Source organism: Malus sylvestris, chromosome 11 (assembly GCF_916048215.2).
Source record: "Malus sylvestris chromosome 11, drMalSylv7.2, whole genome shotgun sequence".
Lineage (NCBI taxonomy): Eukaryota > Viridiplantae > Streptophyta > Magnoliopsida > Rosales > Rosaceae > Malus > Malus sylvestris.
The window spans coordinates 1-27,246 of record NC_062270.1 but is presented as its reverse complement, the minus strand read 5'-3'; the positions used below and the strand labels follow the sequence as shown (position 1 = coordinate 27,246).

Below are 27,246 nucleotides of genomic sequence, written 5' to 3'. Positions count from 1 at the left end.
AAAGACAAAAAGATCTCATCAACCATTGCAAAAGGAAAGGGAGCAGGGACATCATCTTCACAACCACCTAATTAAGAAGAAAAAACATTGGAAACCATGATGGGATCTAAATTGGACATGATCAAGGGGACAAACTGATGTTGTTTTTGGGACATTTTTGTAACATGAATCATGTCTTGTGTGATGGTAGAATTGGTACCCTGTTTTGTGTGGTAAACTATATATATATGGTTGGTAGTATGTTTTGTGTAGTAAACTTTTTATCTAACCAGCAAACTAAATCTAGCTAGAAGGTGATGTTTGAATGCTTTTGAGGATCTTGAATTGGTCATTGGTACTGATAATAGAATGCATTTCAAAGTTGTTATGTTATTGATACTTTTGGTGATCTTTGGCACATGTTTTTTCAGTACTAATTTGTTATTATTGTTAAACTTAGATGGTTCTTGAGTTGTGCAGAAAAATTTCATATGATAAACAATTAGATTATACATCAATAAAAGAAAAGAGTCCTTAATTAGAGGGCAACACTAGGTTGCTAACTCATATGATAAACAAGTAGATTATATAGGAAAATTGCATATTACAATTGGACTTTTTTTTTTGGGTGGTAAAAGCATATCATAAGTGGCATTTGTTGGCGAGGAAATTGCATTTCTCAAGAACAAGTGTGAATTAATTTGGCGGGAAAAATTAATTTTGGGAAGAGATATCAATTACATGGTGGTAGTCCTACAACCCAGACCTTAAAAGATCACTATATCTTTAAATCTGATTGTAAAGAAGGATTTGACGGAATGATCACTCATGTAACACAAAGTTAAGTTAGAGGATGAGAGAAACTAATATGAGAGTTTGATGAAAACTAATCATGATGTAAAATTCATGGACTTTACTACCACACGCTCTTTTTGAAATGTTTGAATGTCCATTGTATAAAGATTAAACACATAAGTTTAACACATTGAACTCAAGAATCATACTCTCTCTCATAAAACTCAATTTTTATGACCTAATATAGATGTATGAGTTAATCAATTTTTTTTTAAATTTTTTTTTGAAAAAAGGGAGACAACTGGCAAGCTACAATTATCCACCTCTTCCGAGCTCTGGGACAACTCACAGAGGTATTTCAACCTCTTTCTGATCACAGTCAAACAAACTCACCAGCTTGGAGTCTCGAACCCGAAACCTGTATAAAAGTCAAACATCATTTTTCAGAGCGACAAAACACACAAACTAGGCCTTGGTTGGTTAACCGGGTCTCATCCCATCTGGCCCCCATGTAATTCAAAGCCCATTCGGAATCTGCAACCGAAAAGCCCAAGAGAAAACCGAAATTTATCTTCAACAGAAGTAGAAAAGAGGAAATTCGGAGCTCTCGTGCCAACGGAAAAATAAAGAATTAAAAAAAAAATAAAATCATTAGGCAGTCGCCGTAAACGGGGTTGGGGAAGAAACCAAGGCCACCGTGGAAGGTTTGGGGTGTTCACCCCCCAGATTATTAAAAAAAGGGCCACCGTGGAAGAAGGAAGGAGAGACACTAGGCTGCCTTTATCTTGCACTTGTTCAGGTAAGTCGTCTCGCCCGTGCCTTCGCCTCCATCTCAGGTGCTGATTGCTGGCTCGATCTAATGCTTTCGCAATTGCTTTGCCCTCTTCCACTTGGCTTGCTTAATTTTTTCAAAATTATCTGAATTTAAAAAAAAAAATTGTGCTGATTTGCAGAAGACATCTGACGCATTTGGTGTCTGGACTGAAACACGGTCGTCGGGAACGCAATTGTCCGCGTCCAAAGCCTATGCGTAATTATAGTGTCCGTCGTGTATAATGGAGAAAAGCTGTGAAGATTGTATATCCTGGTTCCATTGACCGCAGTTATTGAAAAGATGGTGGCGACGACAAAGAAGAGAGTTTACAGCGTTACTACTATTACTACTAGTACTTAGATTGTTGGCACCGACAAAAGAAGAGTTGGGATGATCTATTATGGCCCAGCAGTCCTCTCGTCTCCACCGCCTTCTCACTCTCTTGGACAGTATCCTTTCAACCTTTTCCTTTTCTTATATTTTCAGCTCTATTAAATTAAATTAAATCAAATTATTGTTGAATGCATGTTGTTTGGATTGGTTACATATTGAATCACCCTCTTTCGTCAATCTCCCAATTTTTTGGTTTCAATTGGAATTTTTCTTTAACCCAATCCTGATAGCTGGTTCAACCCAAGCGACGAGATTTACGGCTGCTCGGCAGATAGGGGACATTGCCAAAGCGCATCCTCAGGACTTGAGCTCTCTGTTGAAAATGGTATTACTGACTTCCACGATTGCTTTTGTGCAGTTACACCATGCACACCATGCACACCATATCATCTGCATCTTTGCTGCCTTGAAAATGTAACAAAACCAATGAGGAAGTTGAGGTTTATTCGAAAATCAACATTACTACAACTTCATTTCTCTGGTGGCTAAGCTTAAATATTTTTGCCTTTTTATGTGTTTAGAGAGCTAGGTAGAGCTTCACTTTTTTCCTTTTTCATTCAAGATAGGGAGAAACCTGTTAAGGTCTGATATATGTTAATGAAAAGATCGAAATCCAAGAAAGAATAACGTGAGGGCTGCTAAGAGCTAGCATCCACTCATATAAACTTCTAAGATAAAAGTATTTTTAACAGTATTATGTGAATTTCAAATACCTCCAAATGTCTGGTTGTGCCTTTCACGCAAAATTTGCTATTCTTATGATGATGACATTGGCCCTTTGAGCAAACCAGCAAATGTATAACTGTATTGAGCGCACAACACACTGGATACCAAATAGATGGAGCACGACACCAGAAAACCAGCAAATGTACAACTTTAGTGTCTTACATGAAAATTTTGCTTCCCATTTTGTTTATGTATTCACCACCAAGTAAAGTTAAATTATTTTCACTGTACTTAAACAAGAGCCTTATATTAAGAATGAACTTCAACAGTAACATTTCTATTGTCAGGAATCCAAAATAAAAAATAAACATTTCTTAAAAGACAGCTAACCCAAAGGCATGCCAAACTGCACTACGAAATACCACGAAACCTCAAAACCTGTCCCAACCATTCTGATTTTCTTTTACAATAACATAACGCATCTACATGTTGTCCTTCCATCTTTAATTAAGGGTTACAAATGCATGAAACACTAAAAAAACAGGGTTAATCAACTACGAGTTGAAACTGACTGCCAATGATTTTTGCGTTTCCTCTCAGAAGAAAGAAAAAATATATGAAACCGTTTCCCTTCTCAAAAGAAAGAACAAATATATGAAACCCTTACCCACTAACTGTTGCATTATTTTCTCTTTGTTTTGTTTTTTGTTGATGTTGTACTTTTATGTGCAAGCGAAAGCGAATTCAAACAAAGTACCAAATATCGACGTCGTAGGCAAAAGCGAAGAAACAAACAATCTCAAAATAAGAACACAAGAGATTAACGTGGTTCGGCGTCCTATTTCCACAGGCGAAGCATAGCGAGGAATTTCACTAAACAAACGGAGATTATAAAAGAGTGTTTAAATTCTCACAACCAAATCCCACAAAATACAAACCCTAAACCAAACAAATAGAGAGCCCAAAGCAATCAAACGGAGGAGATTCTCCCAAATTGTTCTCTAACTCTCAAACTCACAAACTGATTCTCACCAAATTGCCAAATGAATGAGCCAAGAATTTGCCACACACTCATGACTCCCAACGGTAACCTCCACCCAAAACCCAATGAGAGAAAATTCCCTACGCTCATGGTAAGGCACACAAAATAAACTAACTCTAAGGTCCTTTTTATAGTGCATAGGTCTTAGGTTACAATGAGAATAATCCTAATTCGAAGTAAATCCAAATTCTAATCAAATAGGTAATTAACAAAACGAAATAGGTAACACAAATCTAATTTCTGCATCATCCTAAGTTTGAGTCGTAAATCACAACAGTTGATAGATGCTCTAGCCTATAGTTGGTTTGTTTGACGTATAGCTTAGATTTTTGTTTCTTACATATTCCATTTTGAATTTATTGATTTCTTTTTTTGTGAAAAAATCTGTCTTTAACTTATGTAACTTGCGAGATTAGGTTTCACAATATCTTCATAGCAAAAACTGGGATACAAGGGTTGCTGCCGCTCATGCTGTTGGGGCTATTGCTGAGAATGTGAAGCACACCTCTTTGATTGAACTCTTTACTTGTATTAAATCGAAGATGTCTGATGCTGGGATATCTGGTGCTGTTGAAGATATGGTTGCTTTCCCTATTTTTGATTCAAACATTGCTGGCACGTCATTTAGAAGGTGCGACATTATTGTATACACTTGTAGTGCTCCTGTTTGGTTGGCTCTTGATTTGTGCCTGTGAATACACGAGTCTTCTTGGAGGCATGGCTGTTTATCTAACTTTGAATTTTCTTAACAGCTTCGATCTCAGAAAGGTTTTGGAGTTTGGTGCTCTGTTTGCATCTGGGGGACAGGTAATGCAGTGTCTATTGTATGTTTGTTGACATAATTGCACTTATGTCAAAGAGGGAAGATGTCTAAATTTCACTGTTTGATTATGTAATTTAAATAGGCAGTTTCTTCAAATTGTCCATGTCAAGGTGCAATTCTATTATTTATGTGTGTGTTAATGTTTGTTCATATTTACAACAAGATAATCGTGGGAAACATTAATAGGCCAGTCTAGCCATTTTAAACTATTTATTTATGTATCTGTGGCACATTGTAGACTAAAGATATATTAAATAAAATAAAGAGATCAGAGATGGAGTTATAGTGCTCTCCATATTTTATTTTTACTTTTGTTCAATTTAATTTAATTTATTTTAATGATTATTCATATCTAAATTTCTAAAAGGAGTTATGTTGCTCATTGATTTGTGCTATTCTTAGATGACCTATGGCTTCATAAAATGAATAGATAAGTTGCCTCATTACTTAATTAAATGATATATAAAAAGGCTGACGCATTTTAATAATTCTTGAATGGATCACTTTTCTGATTTTAAATAATATCTTTGCTTCTTATAAAAGATAAAAAGAATTGTGGATCCTGCCTTTTGAATTGCAGATGTTTGTTTGTGCAAGAGGATGGCCTAATTTAGTTAATATCTTTTGTGTGCTTTTGATCATGCTTGTTTTCTGACTCAAAAAAATATGCTTTGTTTGAGTCTTCATTTCTTCTTTATAATGGATGCTTGCATTTTTGGAACAGGAGTATGATGTTGCAAATGATCATATGAAGAACCCAAGGGAGAAATTGGCTCGACAGAAACAAACACTTCAATGTCGTTTAGGTTAGTAATGGTTTATTTTATTGCACTGATAGTATACCCGGGCCAAAAAGGAAAAACAGATAAATGCCCTTTAGGTTGGTGTCTTTGTAGCATGGAGAGTGTATGATTGTTGGGGGAGAGGGTAATGGTTAATATTTAAAGTTCAATTCAATCTACTAGTACTGATAAGATGATTGGCTCTTTGAACCATTATGTTCTGTAGTGACTGTATGGAAAAAGACAAAATCTAGACGCTGTCCACTTGAGAATAAGTTTAGCTATCAGTGAGACAGGTATCTGAACTGCAGATCTGATGATTCTTATTCCTTATTGCTGAGTTTTGCCTTGATGTGGCCTTTTGTTGGCTGGCACATGGCATAGTGGGGCCTACCTTTCTCTGTCTTAGCAAAAACACACCACCATCCAAATATCACCTACCCACCCATCCACCCATCCACCCATCGGAACTACCATCCAATCCCACCTGCAAGCCAATGACCATGTACCTGATTATGGTTTCTAATGTGGAAATTTTTTCCTTAATGTGTTTTCTTTTTGATCTCGGGCTAAAATCTGGAGTTTTATTTTTCGCTGACATGTGATAAGGGTATTAAGAGAGAAGAAAAACAATGAAGAGGTGGGTCAAGAGGACTAACTCTGAACCTCACAGAAAAAAATAAAACACCCAACACAAACAGCTGGGAAAAGACCTAAAAGCCATTATAGGACAGCCACCTTCCATTCTAGCCTAAGCAAAGAAAGTGAAATTCCCATGAACTCTGAGGAAAATAGTTCAAAGAATAGCCAGAAACAGAATCCCGTCTCAGAGCTCCATGAAACCAACTCAAGAAAATCTTCAACATCCTTCTGTTTATCTCCATCCATATGACCCAAGTCACCGCATGAGCAAAGCTGATACATTGCAAGCCTACTCGCTCTCACCCCAATATACACTATACAGCTAGCATACAACAGCTGTCCAGTCCCTGTTTTTCCCTCTTCTGAAAAGAGACAAAATCTTAATGCTTAAACAATAAACTTACAAGAGCAGACTGGATGTCCACAAGGTAAAACAAAGCAGAAACGTGAGCATAATCATCCTAAACTCAACACGTCTTTGGAACTCCATAAAACTAACTAATAGCAGCTTTTCAGTTAAGGCAAATATCCGGAAAAGAACAATCTCTAAACTCAGGAAACCGAAGCCCATAATGATGACCATTATGGCCTTTATCCCACAACTCCTTATTCATGCTGCCTGTGAGATCCCCAAAGATCAGCCTATTTCTTTCCATTGATGTTGCCCAAAAAATCACTGATACCATAAAACCTTGGCTTGCTTCTTCCCATTTCCTGGTAATTTATGCTTATCTAATATAAAGAACAAACAATCTCTGGATATAACCCAACTTACAAACCTTGGCTTTCTTCTCTATATCGTACTGACTCAGATGGCAACAATGAAGCCAAAAGTCTTGATATGTTAGATCACGCACAGTTTTGCTAATCCACACAGTGCTGTATGAAGGGGGGAAGGCCATTGTGAAATACCAGAATATGTAGTTAGTGGTGTTTTATTATATTCATAATGTAGTCATTGCGAACATTTTGTTATTAATTATGGTGTGCTAACTTGCAATTCAATCTCTTGGATCTAATAGAAATCTCACTGTTTATTATACAGGTTTGGATATATGTGAGCAGTTCATGGATGTGAATGATATGATAAAAGATGAAGACCTTATTTCACACAACTCGCATGGGAACGGGACATATCCAAGAGTTTGTACATCACATAATATTCAGCAATTAGTTGCAAATATGGTTCCTAGTGTCGTATCAGAAAGGCCAAGTCCAAGGGAATTGAATCTTTTAAAACGAAAAGCAAAAATCACTTCGAAAGACCAGTCAAAAGGTTGGTCTGATGATGGGGATATGGAGGTTCCATGTGCTCAAAATATACCACCAAAGGGGGCATGTCCTGACTCATTTGGGACTAACAAGGTACTAGGTTGCCTACTGATCATTTTTTTTTCTTTTTGTGCTAGCTGATTTGATGTTGTATGCTATTTCATACAAATACTTCTTAATTGGTTGTAATAAAATATGAAGCTCTTGATGTATCTCTGTTATTGTATTTTTTATATTGTTGTGTTGAGTAATATATATTTTCAAGGAGTGTCCTTAAAAAACGCTCATGGAGTAAACTTCAAGTGTAGGCAATTGAGGGACGCGTGTTATAATTCTGACTCTCTTCTGGATCTTGCTGTTTGATGTATCTCTGTTATTGTATTTTTTATATTGTTGTGTTGAGTAATATATATTTTCAAGGAGTGTCATTTAAAAAAGCTCATGGAGTAAACTTCAAGTGTAGGCAATTGAGGGACACGTGGTATAATTCTGACACTCTTCTGGATTTTTCCTTCCAGTTGTGATTTCCCTGGGTAGAGAAATCACAGCCTCTTTGATTAATAATAGAGTAGAAATCACGGCCTCTTTGATTAATAATAGAGTTACAGTACTTTTGAAAAACTCTAGAACTAATCCCTCTTTGTCCCTCTCAGCTGTCTCTGGCTTTTCTCTCTGTTTCCCTAGCCTTGCCGCACCCTATTTATAAGTATAGGGTGTGGTTTACACGCCTATTTTCTGATTAAGTCTCCTATTCTATATGAAATAGCCTAATAGGAAAGCACACTTCCTTTCCTTTGCCAAATTATCGTCTACTATTCCCAATCTAATTGTACAAGGAAACTTTGATCCCGTCCTAGTCCTTTTAGGAGAAGTTACCTTGAATTTCCATAATACAATCCCACACAAAATAGGACACTAACTTTGATGAACCAAAATCCTAAGAACACACTGTATTTGTTGGATAAATTTTGCATGCAATTTTCATGATAAGGTTTCTTGAATTATCATTTAAGTTTTTGATTTATGACTAAGCCTTACTTGTTAAGGGGAGATTGGATTATGAAGGGGATGATTATAAGGGTGAAGAAAGAAAGAAATATAATTAGTTATCGTCATGGAAACAGCCTCTTTGCAAAGCAAGGGTAAGCCTATGAACTTAGGATGGCTCAAAAGTTTACAATTTGAAGGTTTAGTCTTCTACTAGCCTAGCTAGGATATTGATGCACTGGTTTGCTTGCGATTTGGTACTAGGTTTCACTAGACTTTTACAGGCTGATCTCTACATGCTATTATTCATTTTCGCATTTGCTATTGTTTAAAAGGTTTCACATCTTATGATATTCAGGTGTAAATTTCCTAACCATTGTTCTATTGCAGAATTAATTTGGTTACTTTTTTCTCACAAGTTTCGTCCTTTGTGGGGGAATAAGTTTCTGCATTTAATGTTTATTAGCTATGCAGGAAATTTTGGACTTCGATAATCATGAAGAAAAAATTGAACATGATGGAGAGGGGCGGTGGCCTTTTCAAAGCTTCGCTGAGCAACTAATCCTAGATATGTTTGATCAAGGTTGGCTTCTGTTATTTTTATTTCTAGCAGGGCATAGGCTGCCTTCTTGGTGTATCCTTTAAGTGCCTGCCCTGTTCTATCTATGTGTATATATGTATCCATATATACATATATTTTGATAATATGCTTTTAAATGGTATTTAATCTTACAATCTTGTTTGTAATTTTTTGTTTTTCCAAGTTTGGGAAGTACGCCATGGTAGTGTGATGGCTTTGAGAGAAATTTTAACCCATCAAGGTGCTTCTGCTGGAGCATTTATTTCTGATTTGAGCCTGGAGGGTGCAATGATTGGGGAGTTAGAAAATAAATGCACAGCATCTACAATGAAGAGAGACAGAGAGATTGATTTGAATATGCAAGTTCCCATTGATGAATCTGAACCAGAACTGAAAAAGCTGAAGTTTGAAGGTGTTACATCTCCATTTGTGGATACCATGGTCTCTTCCAGCAAGAGTGGGGATTTTGATGTCAGTATACAGGTAGAAGACAGTGGTTGTAAGTCGCCTTCTGCGCAGGTTAATGGTCAACTTCATTTCAGCTCTGTTAAGGTGGACCCATGTGAGCAACTAGCTCAGACAACTGAGTTAAAGGGCCAGTCTCACAATAAGGGGTCCTTTCAGAAAATGGATGTGCTGAAGAGGCTCTCTGAAAATAGTGATATGATGAACTTGGTTAAACTGGCTAGGCATTCATGGCTTAAAAATTGCGAATTCCTTCAAGATTGTGCAATTCGTTTCTTGTGTGTCTTGTCACTAGACCGGTATGGCTTTTTTCCTTTTAGTCAAGTCTGCCCTTTTTCCCAAAAGAATTAAAAAAAAAGAAAAAAAAAAGTAGGTATGATAATTTATTAATTTGCTTAGTTCTAAATTATGTGGCTGTTAGTACGAAACTCCATGCATCTTCAAATGATAAAATATATGTTTTTTGTTTATTTATGGGTGCAGTTTTGGAGATTATGTCTCTGATCAGGTAGTTGCTCCAGTACGTGAAACCTGTGCTCAAGCATTGGGTGTTGTGTTCAAATACATGCATCCCAGTTTAGTTCATGAAACATTGAACATCTTGCTGAAGATGCAGGTAAATGTCAGCTATGGCATTGCAATGCTTTTAGTGCTGTACATTGGTTCCACTTGGGTGTTATTATTGGTGGTGTGGTTTTTATGCTTCTGATATTTTGATTTGTTCAGTGTAGACCAGAATGGGAAGTTCGTCATGGAAGCCTATTGGGTATTAAGTATCTAGTTGCCGTACGGCAGGTAAGTATTTGTTTCTATTTGCAGTATTTTGAGATAATTTGCAACTTGCTAGAATACCATGCATATTTTGGACATTACTAAAAAAAACCATGTGTTGGTTAATATGTTGTGTTATTTTTTACCATTTTCCATAATATAGATTATAGAGCTCAAATTTTTGTGATGCAGAATGATAGTTTTTGTGGTGGTTCTTTGTACTTCAGGTATTTAGAAATTGAGGTATTAAGTGATATTTTGATGTTTAAACATTTATTTTCGAGCTGGAAATGGACGCACAAACAGGATCAATATATGGAATGGAATACATAGATTCTTTTTCTTGATGGATTTCTTGCATCATTTTAAAGTTCTTGTTATTAATTCGATTAAAGAAATGACATGCAAATAAAGGGTTGCTCACATGTAAGTCCTTGATAACATTACACTTTAGAGGAACCAAGGGAATTCACAAGTAATAATCAATTAGAACATGGTAAGTGGATAGCCAAGGGGTTTTTCCCTCCCTCCAATTGAGCTTTATTAAGTGTTTCTTTATAACACTTATTGTTGTCATGAGGGTTGTTCTAATCTACTTATAATGAGCTGTGGGTTTATTTTGATCTATTTTAGTGTGAGGTATGGGCAGCACAACTGGTATATTTTCTGTTACTCTTAACATTGTTATCGTGACTAGAAGCACTTATTTTCGATCAATTTTAATTACTTTCTCAATAAAAAAGGAAAGATGGGTTGCAGTATCTATTGGTTGCTGCTCCCCCGGTTTGCATTGTTATTGTTCCTAACCTTACCAACTAGGTCCCTTATGTGGTTGGGTCAGGCTTTATGGACCCATATGTGTGAAATTTTATCCTCAAAAGTCATCAGTGTTACTTAGGAAGACTCATTCTTAATATACCCCAGTATGGACATTCACTTCTCTAATATGGGACAATTTTATTTGATACACAATTCCTAACATTCTCCACCTTGGATCAAATCACAATTCCTCGTTCAAGTCCCACCTTGAATTATCATAACCGTCCATCTCTAGGTATCATCATCCCAATTTGCTGAAAAATCTCACAGGCAACTCCATCTTAAGGATTTATTGGTCCCTTGCAAGTCCACTTTGAACCCCGTTAGGATTTTCTTGAGTCTGCTCCACCTATTGGGTAATTGGTTAGCCATCTGAGCATATGTCTGCTCCACCTTGATGATAATAATGAGCCTAGTGTCCCAACCTAAACTGTGGGCTCTGGTTCCACTTGTTTGCAAACCACTTCTTTCAGTTGTTCCCAGGTTTCATCAATAATTCCCTTGCTTCCCTGCTTAGGTCTAAGTTAGGGTTGTGTCACGGACCTATGGTCCATTGCCCCATTCAGACATGAGGTTTTATCTCAAAACATCTTGGTGAAATTTGCTCCACTTTTTTTATTTTTTTATTTTATCGAAGTGCTTTCACTTTAATACACAGCAATATGGACATTCACTCAACGTGGGACAATTATAGTTGATCCACAGTTTCTAACAGTATTCTATGGGTATGTTTAAGGGAATTTTTTTTTTCTTTGGTAAGAAATAGAATATATGTATTAATAAAAGAAGTAAGCACAATATTAAAAACTGGAGAGGAGCTCCAAAAGTTGAAGTCCTTGCGTGGTTAGTGGCTATTGGGAAGGTCAATACTTGTGATCAAATTCAAAAGCGACAGTGGTATTGTCTCGGTAAATCAGCAGAGGAGAGCGTCAATCACTACTTTGTTCTGATTCGATACAGCTGTGGTGGAAGTTGTTTAAGGAAGTTAGAGCTTGTTGTTTAAGGAAGTTTTTCGATACAGTGTTGTTCTTCTTCGAAGCACCAAGTTCGAGGTTCTAGGTAGGGGTAAGAAAGCTAAAACTTTGTGGGGGCAGTCTGGCGTTGGCAGTTTGTTGAACATTTGGTGGAGCGTAATAGAGAATCTTTGGGCTTAAGTGTCGAATGAGGACTATTCTCATTCTTCTATATTGATGGATGCGTTAGCAGCTTAAAATGAGTTCAGGTTCAGATTTTGATTTTTGTAAATTAGTCCTTGAGAGGTTTTGGCTAGTATTTTAGATGGTGAGTTTCTTATCCCATTGCTGTAAATCCTTCTGTTGTTGATAAAAGTTCTGTTTCTTGTCCAAAAAAAAAAAGGGGGAGGAGCACAATCAAATTTGACCAGAAGTCTACAAAAGTTGCAACCCACCAACACTGCATCTAAAGTTTCCCAACCTCTCACAAAAGTTCTTGCAAAGGTAACCCTGTACCAGAATCTCCTCCGGGTCCTCCCTAGGTTGGTTGGTTTGGCAGAACTATGGCTAGAACTTTGTACAAGCTTGAAAGTAGACTGATGGGCTGATCGTCATTTATCCTCAAGGAACCCAAATTATTGTTATAATTGAGATATGTTGGCTATTGATGTAGACCTCTGTAATACTATCATGAAATCCAGTTTCATGATATCCCAACATTGCTGAAATGCTGCTTATGGAAAACCATCTACAACCAGGTTTTTGTCTTTGTGGCATTAAAAACAAATTTCTTTCTTAACCTCCTCCTTAATGGGCCTTTTCAACCAGCTGCTTTCTGTTCATGAGTTGTTGCTCCCATCCATACCCAAAAGTGTTGGCTTCAGTTTATCCTCACTGGAAAACAATTTTTGATGAAGCTTCACCACCCCTATTGAGGTTATTCAGGAATTTGGATGATAGGAAGGATATGTATTAGAATAAAGTTTGGTAAAACTTACGATCATGTTGATTGGCCTTTTGACATCATGTGTCTGAAATGAATAGGGTTTGGTAGAAGATGGAGAAAATGGATTAGTTGTTGCTTGAGTTTGGTTAACTTCTCGGTGATTATGGGCAGGTTGAGTGCCTCAAGAGGATTGAGGGAGAGATATGCTATACCCGTTTCCTTTTTACTTTAGTTGTGATTCGTGAAGAAAAATCTACACTCGTCACAAAATCCTGCTGAGATTTTCTTGAGATGCTTCTCAGTGGCTTTTACAAACTCTGCATACGCTTCATTATCTGTGAATAAGCGTCTCTCTTTTGGTTTGGTTGTTTCTTCTTGCATTTTAAAATTCTTGTCCATGAAGCACGGACACAGATACGGATATGGCGATACGATACAGCATGGCAATATGAAAAATCTCTGAAAGTAGGATACAATACGCGATAGATATGGCAATTAAATTAGATTATAATATACAAAAATAAAAATAAATAATTTAGAACATATTTTGATAACACAAGAATTCGATTTCATCGTCCAAATTCAATTTCATTTGATTTGTTGGAGAAGAAAAGTTGGAAATATAATTCCCTTGATATATATAGAAGAAGTGTAAGAGTTGTATTCATAGTTTCAATTAGAGGCTAGCTATTCATATACATCAGATTTCAAATAAAGCTCCGTCTCATTAATTTTTGTCCTTTTAATTTCTTATTTGAAAGTGTAAAAGTATTCTAAAAGCATGATATGTGTATCCCAATTGTGGGATACGTGTATCCATCAAGTCAAAGTTGTATCCGTTGACCATGATACGTATCGGACGAGTATCCGACAAGTATCGTATCTGACAAAGTATCGTATCCGACAACCAAAGTGAAATATCCGTGCAATTATTGATTCTTGTCAATCACATTTTATAGTTACTATGATTATTTTTATGCTTAGGCTAGACTGGAAAGCAGCTTTTCTCTGATGACTTTTATGTGTATGTTTGTACTGGGTGTTTTCTATGTTTTTGCTTTCTAGTCGTGTTTGTTTTCTGTTTCCTGGTTTGGTCTTCTAGACCATCCTCTTTGTTTTATTCCTTTGATCTTAATACAATCGTTTCTTTATAAAAAATGATTCTTTTTATGGCACCAGGAGATGCTTCATAATTTTCTTGACCGAGTCCTGCCTGCATGTAAAGCTGGCCTGGAGGACCCCGATGATGATGTTCGAGCAGTAGCTGCGGATGCTTTGATACCTACCTCAGCTGCTATTGTTGCTTTAAAGGGTGAAACTTTGCATTCTATAGTGATGTTACTATGGGATATATTACTTGATTTGGATGATTTAAGTCCATCCACTAGCAGGTACTCTTGTTTGTTGATTATTTTGTAGTCAATTAGCCTTTTTGTTTTCTATTAATATATGCTTCATAGTCTTCTCAAGGTAATATGTCTGACTACATAATTTATGTGTTGCACACAAATAAGGAAAGTCTTGTGTGCACTCACTTCACCGAACAAAGAGGAGAGAAAGGATGGGGTAGGAGGAAGATTTGGAAAATTGGAGAGAAATGGGAGAACGGAGGTTGATATAAATGTCTTTATTGGTGGTATTTGTGCTTGGATTTTAAAAAGACAGTATTTTTGGAAAAACTTTGCAATCTGGTGTTACATACGGCAATTTTCCTAAATGATATGGTGTGATATAAATTATGTGAAAAAAAATAAAGATGAACCTTTATACACAATTCATCTTGATATGGGGTGAGTATGACTTGAATATAGTTTGTCTTCTTCGGTTTGTATATGCATCTAGGAAGGATTTCACAGACTTGTCATTTAGTTTGTTGTCTTCAGTTTGTAATTGCATCTAGGATTTCAGACTTCTCGTCCATATTTTTTGTGCTTCTCAATTATCTAAACTACATATTAATGAAACCCTCTTTGTCAACCAAAAGAGGGTGAAAAGACATTTTTGTCTTCTATCAAACACAAAAGTTAAGGACAATAGTGTAATTTCACAAAAGAAAATTTTGCTATCTTTTGTTTAAGCCTCACCTACATATGATTTTATCATCTCTAATTTAAAAAAAATAAAAAAAATAAAAAACAAACCTCTCTCCCTCTCCCCCACTCTCACGTTCCCTCTCACTCTCTTCCTCTCTCCAATTTTAAATAAAAAAGTAAAAAATCCACAGGTACTTTGTGTGTGGGCAGATACTAGTTAGTAAAAAATCCACATGCACTTTGTGTGTGGGCAGATACTAGTCAATAGAAAAAACTTAATAATCAGTTGTATTTACTGTAATTGATGAGAGATTCTTATTGGCACATTTCTTATCCGCCTAAGATATATCACATGCTTGTAAATTTAGTGAAAATCTAATATATAGCTTATAACCAACTTTTGTCATAGGAATATTAGTCCTTACTCCTTAGATCAATCGTGGATGTTGTTTTTGCAGCGTAATGAATCTGTTGGCGGAAATATATTCCCAGGAAGACATGATTCCTTGGATTTTTGAGGATTTGACATCGAAAGAGTTTGATTTAAATGAATTCAGTAGCATTGATGATACTGGAGAAGGATTAATTTCGCATGATAATCCTTTCATGTTATCAACACTTGCACCACGGTTGTGGCCCTTTATGAGGCATAGTATCACATCAGTTCGTTATTCAGCTATCCGCACGTTGGTAAACTTCTCTTCTCTTGGTCTGTTGTAGTTTTGTTATACAATTTTGTACCATTTAAAAAAATATATATAAATTGTCTATTAAAGTCTTTAGACTATTTTGTCTTTTGTCAATACAAGTGTTTTGTTTCATATAAAAACGTACAAGGATGGATTTAAGTTTTATGTAGATTAGAGCAAGAAATAAAAAAGCCCAAAACACAAAATCTGTTAATGTCATATTGACCTGCAACCAAGTTATGAAGGCATGCTTATGATTCAATGCATAAATCAAGGCAGTTTCACCCTCTTGTCTTTAGCAAAGGCGCCCCTACTGGCGTTGCGAGTGTTGTAACTATTTAAAATACCAGATTTCCTGGTGTGCACACCACATTTTGACTGTTAATTATGTTCATTGTACAACAAGACAACCATTACAAATAATGAGAAGCTGATCAGATCTAGCAAGACGCTGCCAATCCCCATTGACCATAATGTGACTTGCTTTGACTTTTGGTCTGGTATATTAGTGAACATAGCTAACACTAGCTTTATTACCAAAGCCAGATTATTCCTGTTGTCCCACCACAAGTGACGTGATTTTGCCATTACCATCTATCTAATGTTATATTTTCTTGTGTTTAAACAAGTAAATGTTTTATTGGTACTAATCCGTGTGTGACATTTATATAATGCTTACTTGTGCATCAGGGTTCGGATGTTCTTAAGTATGCGTAATTATTTGTTTGCATGCCTGTAATTGTTTATTTACAGTTAATTCTCTACTATGCATTTTCATTTGCAGGAACGACTACTTGAAGCAGGATACAAAGGGAGCATCTCTGAGTCTTCGAGTACTTCATTTTGGCCATCTTTTATTTTGGGTGATACCCTTCGGATTGTTTTTCAGAATTTACTGCTTGAATCAAATGATGAAATTTTGAAACTTTCAGAGAGAGTTTGGAGGCTCCTTGTTCAGGTTCTTTACTTTGTGATAATTAATAGTTTTCATTGTACTTTTGTTTATTTCCCCTTGTTGAAGATGTATTTATCTGCTTTTTTTTTTTTTTTTTTTTTTTTTTTTTTTTATTGGTTAACAAAAGGATATGAAAATGTGACCTGCTCTCACATTAGCGTGACTGCGTGGGACTTTTATTTGGAGGCACAAATAATCTAAACCTCTTACGGATGTCTTTTTTACTTTTACCTGGATATTGTTTTCCACATTTCTACATTTATGTATGCAATTGACACACCACGTGCTTCCATTTTCTTGATTTTATGCCTTTGCTCTCGCTTGCCGTTTCTTGCTTTTGGTAACATTTTACTGATTCTTATTTGCAAAAATTTGTGCTCATTCTAACTCTCTCTCTCTCCCCCTGGTTATACCAGTGTCCATTAGGGGACTTGGAAATTGCTGCAAGGTTATATATGTCCTCTTGGATAGAACTTGCAACTACTTCGTATGGTTCAGCATTAGATTCTACAAAAATGTTTTGGCCTGTTGCTCTCCCACGAAAGAGTCATTTTAAAGCAGCAGCTAAAATGAGAGCTGTGAAGCTTGAAAATGAGTCTTGTAGAAACATTGGGTTGGAATCTTCGAAGGGATCCATTCCAGAGGAAAAAGGTGGAGATGCTTCAACCAATAATGTTCAGATAGTTGTTGGTGCGGATGTTGAAATGTCTGTGACTCATACCCGAGTGGTTACTGCGGCAGCATTGGGAGTTTTTGCTTCTAGATTGCACGAAGGCTCAATGCAGTATGTAATTGATCCACTGACTGATGCCTTTACCTCTTTATCTGGTGTCCAGCGGCAGGTACCATTTGATTTTAAATGCAAGTTCCACCATCATTCCCTTCCTTTTTCAGTATTCGTATATTTAATTGTTACTCATATGCAATCAGGTGGCATCTATGGTTCTTATTTCTTGGTTCAAAGAGATTAAAAGGGCAGGTGTGTTTGAAAATGCTGGAGTCATGCCAGGTTTTCTGAACCATCTCAAAAATTTGATGTTGGATTTCTTGGCATGCCTTGAACCTGCATTCCCTACAAACGATCCATGTCTTCCTTATGCCGAGCTTTCAAGAACGTATTGTAAGATGCGTTCGGAGGCTAGTCAGTTGTTAAATACTATTCAATCATCGGGTATGTTTCAGAGTTTGTTGTCTACTACCAAAATTGACTTGGAAAAGTTGAACGTGGACAATGCAATTAATTTTGCATCGAAACTTCCAATGTTGTGTAATGATATTGGGGGGAACAATTCTTTCGAAAGGCACATTGTTGATGATATAGAGTCAGCAAAACAACGACTTCTGACAACTTGTGGATATTTAAAATGTGTTCAGGTAATTGTGGGACATAATTGCATATTCTTGATATGCTTCTTTAAGTGCTAGGCAGAAGGATGCATCTCTTTTTTTTAATGGAATTATTGGAACAGTGTCCGACGTTTTTCATTTTTATTAAGGGTTTTGTATTAGCTTTTCCCCAATTCTATAATTATATTTGAGTGGTTACCTTTTGCTCACTGTTACATTCTGTAACAATCTGCAGAGCAATCTACATGTTACTGTCTCTTCTCTTGTTGCTGCTTCTGTTGTTTGGATGTCAGAGCTTCCTGAACGACTAAATCCCATTATTTTGCCTTTGATGGCTTCTATCAAAAGAGAACAGGTAATCTTCTATATATAAATGCTTTCTTAATCCTATGGTTGCTTAGTTATTTAATCTGATAATCTTAAATCTCTTGGGAAGGAGGAAATACTACAAGAGAAGGCAGCTGAGGCACTTGCAGAGCTTATTTCTCACTGTATTTCACGTAGCCGAAGCCCAAATGATAAGTTAATTAAGAATATATGTAATTTAACATGTATGGATCCTAGAGAAACACCTCAAGCTGCAGTCATCTGTTCCTTAGATATTATTGATGACCAAGATCTCCTATCTTTTGGGACAAATACTGGTAAGCAGAAATCAAAGGTCATTCTGGCTGGAAGCGAAGATCGCTCAAAGGTTGAGGGATTTATTAGTAGACGAGGTTCTGAACTTGCCTTGAGGCATCTTTGTATGAAGTTTGGTGCTTCATTATTTGACGAGCTTCCAAAACTTTGGGATTGCCTCACTGAAGTGCTTAAGCCTAGTAGTATTCAGTCCCTTAATCCTGCAGATGAAAAGAAAATTACACAAACTCTGGAATCTGTGAAGGATCCCCAGACCTTGATAAATAATATCCAGGTTCTTATCATCCTTGATTTTGTTGGTTGTGTTACTTCTATTAAATCTTGCGGCTGCATTCAGTACTAATATTTGACTGCATTCAGTACTAATATTTTTGCGTATGATATACATCAGTAAATGTCGAAAGGTGTTACAAATATGAAAATTGTCTATTAAATTGTTAAAAAAAAAAAAAATAACTATGAGAACTGTTCGCTCTTTTGTTACTTCAAAATGACGGGGATTCACGATCACTAATAGAGATAAAGGACCAGAGACCAGTCAAGGTTGCAGAATTAAAGAAAAGTGTTTACATGAACTGAGATGTTGTGGGTATGAGGAATGAAAATTGGAAGCTCATGCAATTTCTTTTTCCTTTTCCTTTTTTATTTTTTTGATATTGTCTAAAATAATAGGAGTGTATTGACCCAAAAAAAAAAAAAAATAGGAGTGTGGATTTGCAAATAATAAGATCAGGGAACTAGAAGAAAAGGGGAAGATAAAATTTAATAAGCATATCCATCTTTACTCAACATGAAAACTTGATGCTGCTTCACTCACTTCTCGAATGGTTTTGTGTTTTTAATACTTTCCTGGTTAATAATGGCCAACCTTAATTTCTTGACTGCTTATTTTTCTGAAGGCCAAAGGTTAAAAATAAGACTTGCCCGATCTTTTCAGAAGTTGTTTTGTTCGTGCTCTGTTTCTAACTATTTGGGTCACATTGTTGCATTAGCTGCTAATGTCTTTTTTATCCATAACAATCTAGGTGTATTGATAAATGACATTTTCCTTTTCTTTGGGTTTTCTTTCTAGTTCTGAACTATCTACCTTTACTTGATTGTAAATTAGGACATGACAATTTTTGGAATTTTAGATTGTAACATATGAGTTATTGCATTACAAATGGTAAACCGTCAAAATTTGTGGACCTACGGACTTGAAACCTAAATTGTCTCAAAACTTGCAGGTAGTACGTTCTATTGCTTCAATGCTAAATGAGGATCTGAAACCAAAACTACTCACCCTTCTTCCATACATATTGAAGTGCATTCGTCATTCCCATGTTGCTGTTAGATTGGCTTCCTCTAGATGCATCACCACAATGGCCAAGTCAAAGGAAATGCATGTGATGGGAGCTGTAATTGAAAATGCCATACCCATGTTAGGGGATATGACATCTGTTGGTGCCAGACAAGGTGCAGGCATGCTTATTAGTTTGCTTGTCCAAGGATTGGGTGTGGAGCTGGTTCCATATGCTCCTTTCTTAGTTGTCCCTCTTTTAAGGTGTATGAGTGATTGTGATCAGTCTGTGAGACAGAGTGTGACTCGCAGTTTTGCTGCTCTTGTACCTCTTCTTCCACTTGCACGGGGCCTCCCTCTACCTGTTGGACTAACTGAAGGTTTCTCCAGAAGTGCAGAAGATGCAACATTTCTGGAGCAACTACTTGACAACTCCCATATTGATGATTACAAGCTTTGTACTGAACTGAAAGTGACACTGAGAAGGTAGCTAAAATACTTAATGTTGAATGAATTCGTGGCTAAGACTTTTGAAACTTGGCTTGATATTTATCTTTGTAACAGCTAAGACTACAACTCTAAATGAACTGGGGACATTTTACATATGTTTGTGTCTGGTTTATTCACGATGTGTAGCTGTATTCTAAACCTATGTTTATAATGTATACTGGTTAGAATTGCGGAAAAGAGAAAATATATCTAAATTGTTGTATATCTTACTGGTAGAGTCATGTAGAAGGTTGGTGGCTGAGGTTGACTGTTAGTTGGGTTGATATAGGAGTACTCTATTTTCTAAGGCTTACTGGTATAGGTATAAATTGGTTTGACTTTGCAGTGAATCAACATTCTGGTTCCTAACAGATTCTTTTGGTTATAGGTATCAACAGGAAGGCATAAATTGGTTAGCCTTTTTAAAACGTTTCAAGCTTCATGGAATCTTATGTGATGATATGGGTCTTGGTAAGACACTTCAAGCATTGGCTATTGTGGCTTCTGATATAGTCGAACATCAAACTTTGAATGACGGCAATCTTCCATCATCTTTAATTATCTGCCCATCAACACTTGTTGGACATTGGGCCTTTGAGATAGAGAAGTACATTGATCTTTCCGTAATATCTACTCTCCAATATGTTGGTTCTGCTCAAGAGCGCATTGCACTTCGAGAACATTTTGGAAAGCATAATGCAATAATAACATCATATGATGTGGTCCGCAAAGATATTGATTATCTTGGGAAGCTTATCTGGAACTATTGTATCTTAGATGAAGGACATGTGATCAAGAATGCAAAGTCAAAAGTTACACTTTCAGTGAAGCAATTGAAAGCCCAGCATCGTTTGATATTGAGTGGAACACCAATCCAGGTTGGTCTTTCACTGATTCATGAAATTACCTTAAAACTGATTTTCTATTTTCTTCTGAAAAGGACCTACCTTTTGTTGTAGAATAATGTCATGGATTTATGGTCCCTTTTTGATTTCGTAATGCCCGGCTTTCTTGGAACAGAGAGGCAGGTGTGTTTTCGCCTTCTTCTGTTATATATTATATTTTTTTTGTTTGTTTTCTTTCCTTGAATTTTTTTATGTGGCAGAAAGAATTCTCTTATAGAAGTAAGCATAAAAACAAACTCTGAAAACACATGGTGGCTTTCAGGCTAAACCCACATAAATAATTTTCTGATAGATACCCACATAAATCTTTACAGGAACTCAAATAAATGAATTTGGCCATGTTGCTTGGTAGTTTAGAAAAATCTTAAAACCCTATTTTCTGGGAGCAGGTGCTCAGAGTATCTATCTTTGTAACTTTTGGTCTCCAAAGACTCTACTTATAAAGTGTTGGCTGATATTAATTGAAGCAGGAATCTTGACTAAAGATCAGACAAGAAATCTCATATAAAGAATAGAGTTGATTCTATAGAGTAAATGTAGATTGTAGGCAGTAGATTCATAGCAGTCATATTTGACTTATTGGTTTCATACTTGATCTTGGTTGTTTGTATTGCTATATATATCCTCCAATTTGGAGAATAACATAATCAAGAGAGAAACTACTCTGGTTTAACACTTAAAAAGTCTAGAATGAGGGTTACTAATAGCGTACAATTATTTTAAGAGTGTAACTTACATTGTGTTTTCTTTCTGTTAAGAGTGTACTTATAAAGTTACTAAGAGTCTGGTTTGATGAAGATGAACATCATCTATCAGAAAGTAATATTATTTAAAAATCTGTCTTTCCCGTAATCAACTATATGTTTGGATAGTCCCATTATCAGTTTAAGTGATTGTAATTTCTCTTTCATGATTTGCTAGTCTCTTGAAAAATTTAGATGTATGTACATTCTGTGTGTAACACTGTAGTACACATTTCCCCGAACAATTGTCAATCTGACATGATAAATAAATAAGTCTGTTGTTTTAATGTTATTTTGGGCAGTTCCAAGCCACTTTTGGGAAACCACTGGTGGCAGCCAGAGATCCTAAGTGCTCTGCAAAGGATGCTGAAGCAGGAGCACTTGCGATGGAAGCATTGCACAAGCAGGTAAATTTCCTTTCTTTTTTTTTTTGTGATACCACTCTTTATGTTTTTTGCATATCAAGCATCTTGAAAAAATTGTGCTACCTGGTGTTTGACCCCATTGGTAGTTGACCTTGCAATCTCACTGGATACTGATGTGAAAAATAATACTATGGTCAAACTTTTACAAGTATATATGAAATTTTCTGTGCATTCCAAGTTCTGGAATTTTAAAGAGTGCAAATTGTTCACTGAGATACTTCTCTGGTGAAATTAGCTGGCTTAGTACTAACTGTTGGCAAAAGTGATAAGAGTTTGTGTAGAAATTGTTGACTTTCCTGACTAAAAAATTCTGTCAAATAGGTCATGCCCTTCCTCCTCCGTCGAACAAAAGATGAAGTCTTGTCCGATCTTCCTGAGAAAATTATTCAGGACAGGTTCTGTGACCTGAGCCCTGTACAATTGAAATTGTACGAACAGTTTTCTGGGTCACATGTGAGACAAGAGATCTCAAGTATTGTGAAACAAAATGAGACAGCAGATACAGGAGGGCATAGTGAATCACCTAGAGCTTCATCCCATGTTTTTCAGGTAATTTTGTTGTTTATTTTTGTATTTAGTTTTCTTTTGCTTCAGTATGTTCCTATCATTGAATGGATGTTATTTGTTCTTGTTTCAGGCACTTCAGTACTTGCTTAAACTATGCAGTCACCCATTGCTTGTTCTTGAAAAAAAGGTCCCAGATTCAATTGCATGCCTTTTGTCAGAGCTACTACCGGGAGGCTCTGATACAATTTCAGAATTGCACAAGCCATACCACTCTCCCAAACTAGTTGCACTTCAGGAGATTCTTGAAGAGTGTGGAATAGGTGTTGATGCTTCTAGTTCTGAAGGTGCCATAAGCGTGGGGCAGCACAGAGTCTTGATATTTGCTCAACATAAAGTATTGTCCGTTTATGTTTGACTTGTTCTCTTTTAAGCTACCTGTGCTTAGCTTTAATTCATGGTTTATAATGCGCAATGGCGTCTCATGCAGGCATTTCTGGACTTAATAGAAAGAGACTTATTTCATACTCATATGAAGAGGTTGGTCTCGTAAACCTCTCTCATGCATCTTTGTTAGTTGAAGTCTGCTAATCTTATTAAAGACTGTTTTGGAGTGGAAAGTTATTCTAGTGTTGAGTTCTCTCACAATCTTGTCCCACAATTCTGATAAGTAACAGTATTACATGAGTTCTAACTGTTTCAGTTAGAAATCTGGTTTTTGGACCTAGAAAAATTAATATGCCAGAAATCAGGGGGTTGAGTACATGTGACGAATAAATTCTAGATATGGTGGGTATAACTGTAGAAGAATCATCCTCTAGTATAGTGAACTTGTGCAATTGCTTTCACAATGTTTATCCTCTTGTATAGTATGGTATAGTGATCCAGTGGTCTTATGTGTTTCTTTAAAGCAGTGTAACCTACTTGCGGCTGGATGGGTCAGTTGAACCTGAAAAACGTTTTGATATTGTCAAAGCTTTCAATTCGGATCCTACAATCGATGTCCTGCTACTCACAACCCATGGTTGGCATTTTATCCTTTGCCTGCGTACTAGATTCAATCAGAGTGTTACTAAAGTTTAATCACTTTCTGCAGTTGGTGGGCTGGGCTTGAACCTGACATCTGCAGACACACTTGTTTTCATGGAGCATGACTGGAACCCCATGCGGGATCATCAGGTGACTGTCTTTTGCTGTCTTTATCCTCTAAGGAGTCGAAATTTTCGTCTCTTGAAATTGGAATCAGAGGCCATCTGTCACATTTTGAGTCTAGCATTCAGGAAAAGATCTCTGAGATGAACTTCAATAAAGCTCCCTAATTTCGCATCATCGACTCTTGAAATTGGATACAGATGCCTTCTATCACATTTTAAGTCTAGTTTTCAATAAAAGATCTCTGAGATGAACTTCATTGAAGCTCCCTAATTGCTCAGCATTATTCGTTGTTATTTACCCTTTTTTTGACCTGCAGGCAATGGACAGAGCACACAGATTAGGTCAGAAAAAAGTTGTCAATGTCCATCGCCTTATTATGCGTGGCACTCTCGAAGAGAAAGTTATGAGCTTGCAAAAGTTTAAGCTTTCAGTAGCTAATGCAGTCATTAATGCTGAAAATGCTAGTATGAAAACCATGAATACAGACCAACTGCTTGATCTATTTGCTACTGCAGAAACGTCCAAAAAGGTATTGCCGGCTGGTCTATTTTCTGAATTCGTTTTGGATGCTGTGCACGTTTACAGAAGCTAATATGAGTTTCTACAAGTTTTAATTGAATTGTTACGTGTCTGCTGCAAGTTCTTAATTGATGTCAATGAAAAGTTTCGACTATTTGTTTGTTTTCTAGGGAACTTCTATATTAAAGCATCCCGATGGAAAATTTGATGGAGATGTGAAATTAATGGGCACTGGAAAGGGGTTGAAAGCAATTCTTGGTGGGCTGGAGGAGTTGTGGGATCAATCACAGTACACCGAAGAATACAATCTCAGTAACTTCTTGGCAAAGCTTGATGGTTGATGCGAAGCCTTCCTCCCAGTACACAGTATATTTCTGCAGCATGTTAGGACCCAAATTTTGACATTGTAACTCTAGCCGTACCCTTCCCTTTCGTTAGTTCTCCCATATCTTTATGATTTCAGGACTTGGGGGCAAGAGTTGAATGACTAGTTCCAGGAGTGAAACCTGGCATCAGGGTTAATGATGACTGGTGACAGATGACCAAGAAGTTTTGGAGGGAAAGAGAATTGTATAATCCGTATCGTGTAAATACAATCAGCTTCTTTTCTTATTTAAGTTGGCCGTAACCAGGAATTATTTTGTTGGGTAAACAATCTATTAAATTTTTGGTTATTCACAATATACTTAAGGAGTGAAGTACATCATCATATTTCATACCTGATTGCCAAGACATGAAAAAAGATAAGGCACAAAAATCGCAAATGCATGGCAAGAACAAGCATGTCATGGAGGACACATTGTACAGAACAACCTGAAAAACGCCTTTCATCTTTTATGAAACTAGAAACAGATTATGTTATTTTGCAATTAATAAGTATTAAGTAGCGCATTTGGTTGCCTTTGGTTAGTAAAATGCTGCATGTGTTGGGTCTCTGGCCAAGCAAGAAGAGCCTTGTTTTGTTTATGGCCATGGAATTGGCGCCTTGCATAATTGCAGTGCCTTTGGACAAGTAAGTCGCGCCTTTGCATTGCCTAGGGTAAGAAAGGTGGTCGTGCATTGACATTGGTAAAGTGGGGCCTTGTGCTGTCTTTGGCAATGCAAGTTGTATCCTTTGTTGCCTTTGGCTATGAAAGGGGCATGGCTATAATAAAGCATCCCCCATGACAAGGCATCTTAGCTTTGCAATGACACAACAAGGGAAAGGCACCATATGACTTGTAAAGGAACGAACAAGAATGCCACGCCAGTGCATGACAAGGGCAAGCAATACTTTGCAAAGGCATGACTAAGACAAGGTCTATACAAAAATGGCACGGCAGGGAATGAAAAGGGCACAACAAAGGGAAGGCATGCGCATACATTCCACTTCATGCATCACAAAAGCACAATATCCCTAGCTAAGGTGCAACAATGGCAAACTTTGAACAAGAATGCCACATCAGGACATGTTGAGGGAAAGTTATGTCTCGAAAATGCATCACAATTGGAAAGTAAAAAGAAATGGTGTGTGGTGGTTTTATAAAGGCTCCACATGCCTTTAAAAGGCTTCAACAAACCCTAAACCCTTAAAGAAAGGCTTGAACAAAAAGCAAAGGTATGCAAAAGGCATTCCAGGCCCTCAAGTTGTTAAACCCTAAACCCAAGTAAAAGGCAATGAACGAGTATGCCATAACAATGAATTCCTTGCAAAGGTTTAGACGAGCATGTTGTGGCACCACTTACATCGCCAAAGGTAACGTGTGTAAAGATACTTATAACAAAGATTTTCTTTGTTATGTTATTATGTTACCATCTAAATTAGCTATTATCAAAATCAACTCACAATGAATTTTTTTTTCCAATCATTTCAAGGTATTTTGGGTCACTTGTCTAATTTATGATTGGTTTTTCAAAGTACCTTCAGAGGTACAAAAATGGAAAACCACAAACAAGCATGCCACACCAAAAGGCATGACAAAGGCAATGCATATACATGAATGCCATGCTAGGCTATATCTAATGATTAGAAGGCATGCATAAGGTTTAGGGTTTTTGGGTTGACGGGGTTTGGGATTGAGGGTTTAGGGATTAGGGATTAGAAAGCATACTGATTGAGGGTTGGGGGTTGAGGGTTTAGGGATTAGGGTTTAGGGTTTAGGGGTTGACGGGGTTTAGGATTGAGGGTTTAGGGATTAGGGATTAGGGATTAGAAAGCATACTGATTGAGGGTTGAGGGTTGAGGGTTTAGGGGTTTAGGGGTTTAGGGTATAGGGGTATAGGGTATAGGGTTTAGGGTATAGGGTATAGGGTATAGGGTATAGGGTATAGGGTATAGGGTTTTAGGGTATATGGTATAGGGTATATGGTTTTAGGGGTTTAGGGTTTAGGGTATAGGGTTTAGGGTATAGGGTATAGGGTATAGGGTATAGGGTATAGGGTATAGGGTATAGGGTATAGGGTTTAGGGTATAGGGTTTAGGTTTAGGGTATAGGGTATAGGGTTTAGGGTATAGGGTATAGGGTTTAGGGTATAGGGTTTAGGGTTTAGGGTTTAGGGTTTAGGGTTTAGGGTATAGGGTTTAGGGTTTAGGGTTTAGGGTTTAGGGTATAGGGTTTAGGGTTTAGGGTATAGGGTTTAGGGTATAGGGTTTAGGGTTTAGGGTATAGGGTTTAGGGTTTAGGGTTTAGGGTTTAGGGTTTAGGGTTTAGGGTTTAGGGTTTAGGTTTAGGGTTTAGGGTTTAGGGTTTAGGGTTAGGGTTTAGGGTTTAGGGTTTAGGGTTTAGGGTTTAGGGTTTAGGGGTTAGGGTTTAGGGTTTAGGGTTTAGGGTTTAGGGTTTAGGGTTTAGGGTG

The 27,246-nt window shown here is 36.9% G+C and overlaps 1 protein-coding gene across 7 annotated transcripts; it reads left to right on the top strand.

The window, feature by feature from the left end:
* The first annotated feature begins 1,369 nt into the window (after window positions 1-1,369).
* Window positions 1,370-25,097, top strand: LOC126588881 (TATA-binding protein-associated factor BTAF1-like). 7 transcript variants are annotated; one of them, XM_050254024.1, is made up of 29 exons: window positions 1,370-1,573; window positions 1,731-2,037; window positions 2,212-2,306; window positions 4,106-4,320; window positions 4,442-4,496; window positions 5,237-5,318; window positions 6,982-7,301; window positions 8,670-8,778; window positions 8,960-9,539; window positions 9,724-9,856; window positions 9,967-10,035; window positions 13,909-14,120; window positions 15,221-15,452; window positions 16,236-16,409; window positions 16,823-17,248; window positions 17,337-17,780; window positions 17,989-18,108; window positions 18,190-18,669; window positions 19,622-20,160; window positions 20,552-21,041; window positions 21,123-21,191; window positions 22,114-22,218; window positions 22,558-22,785; window positions 22,874-23,137; window positions 23,231-23,280; window positions 23,652-23,764; window positions 23,837-23,919; window positions 24,212-24,424; window positions 24,585-25,097. In XM_050254024.1, exons 2-29 carry the CDS (start codon window positions 1,989-1,991, stop codon window positions 24,753-24,755), a joined length of 6,120 nt encoding a protein of 2,039 aa, XP_050109981.1. In that variant the 5' UTR covers window positions 1,370-1,573; window positions 1,731-1,988; the 3' UTR covers window positions 24,756-25,097. The 7 variants fall into 7 exon arrangements, with proteins under 7 accessions (XP_050109981.1, XP_050109979.1, XP_050109982.1 ...); XM_050254022.1 differs by having other exon boundaries at window positions 1,728-2,037; XM_050254025.1 differs by having other exon boundaries at window positions 1,370-1,610.
* Window positions 25,098-27,246: the final 2,149 nt, after the last annotated feature.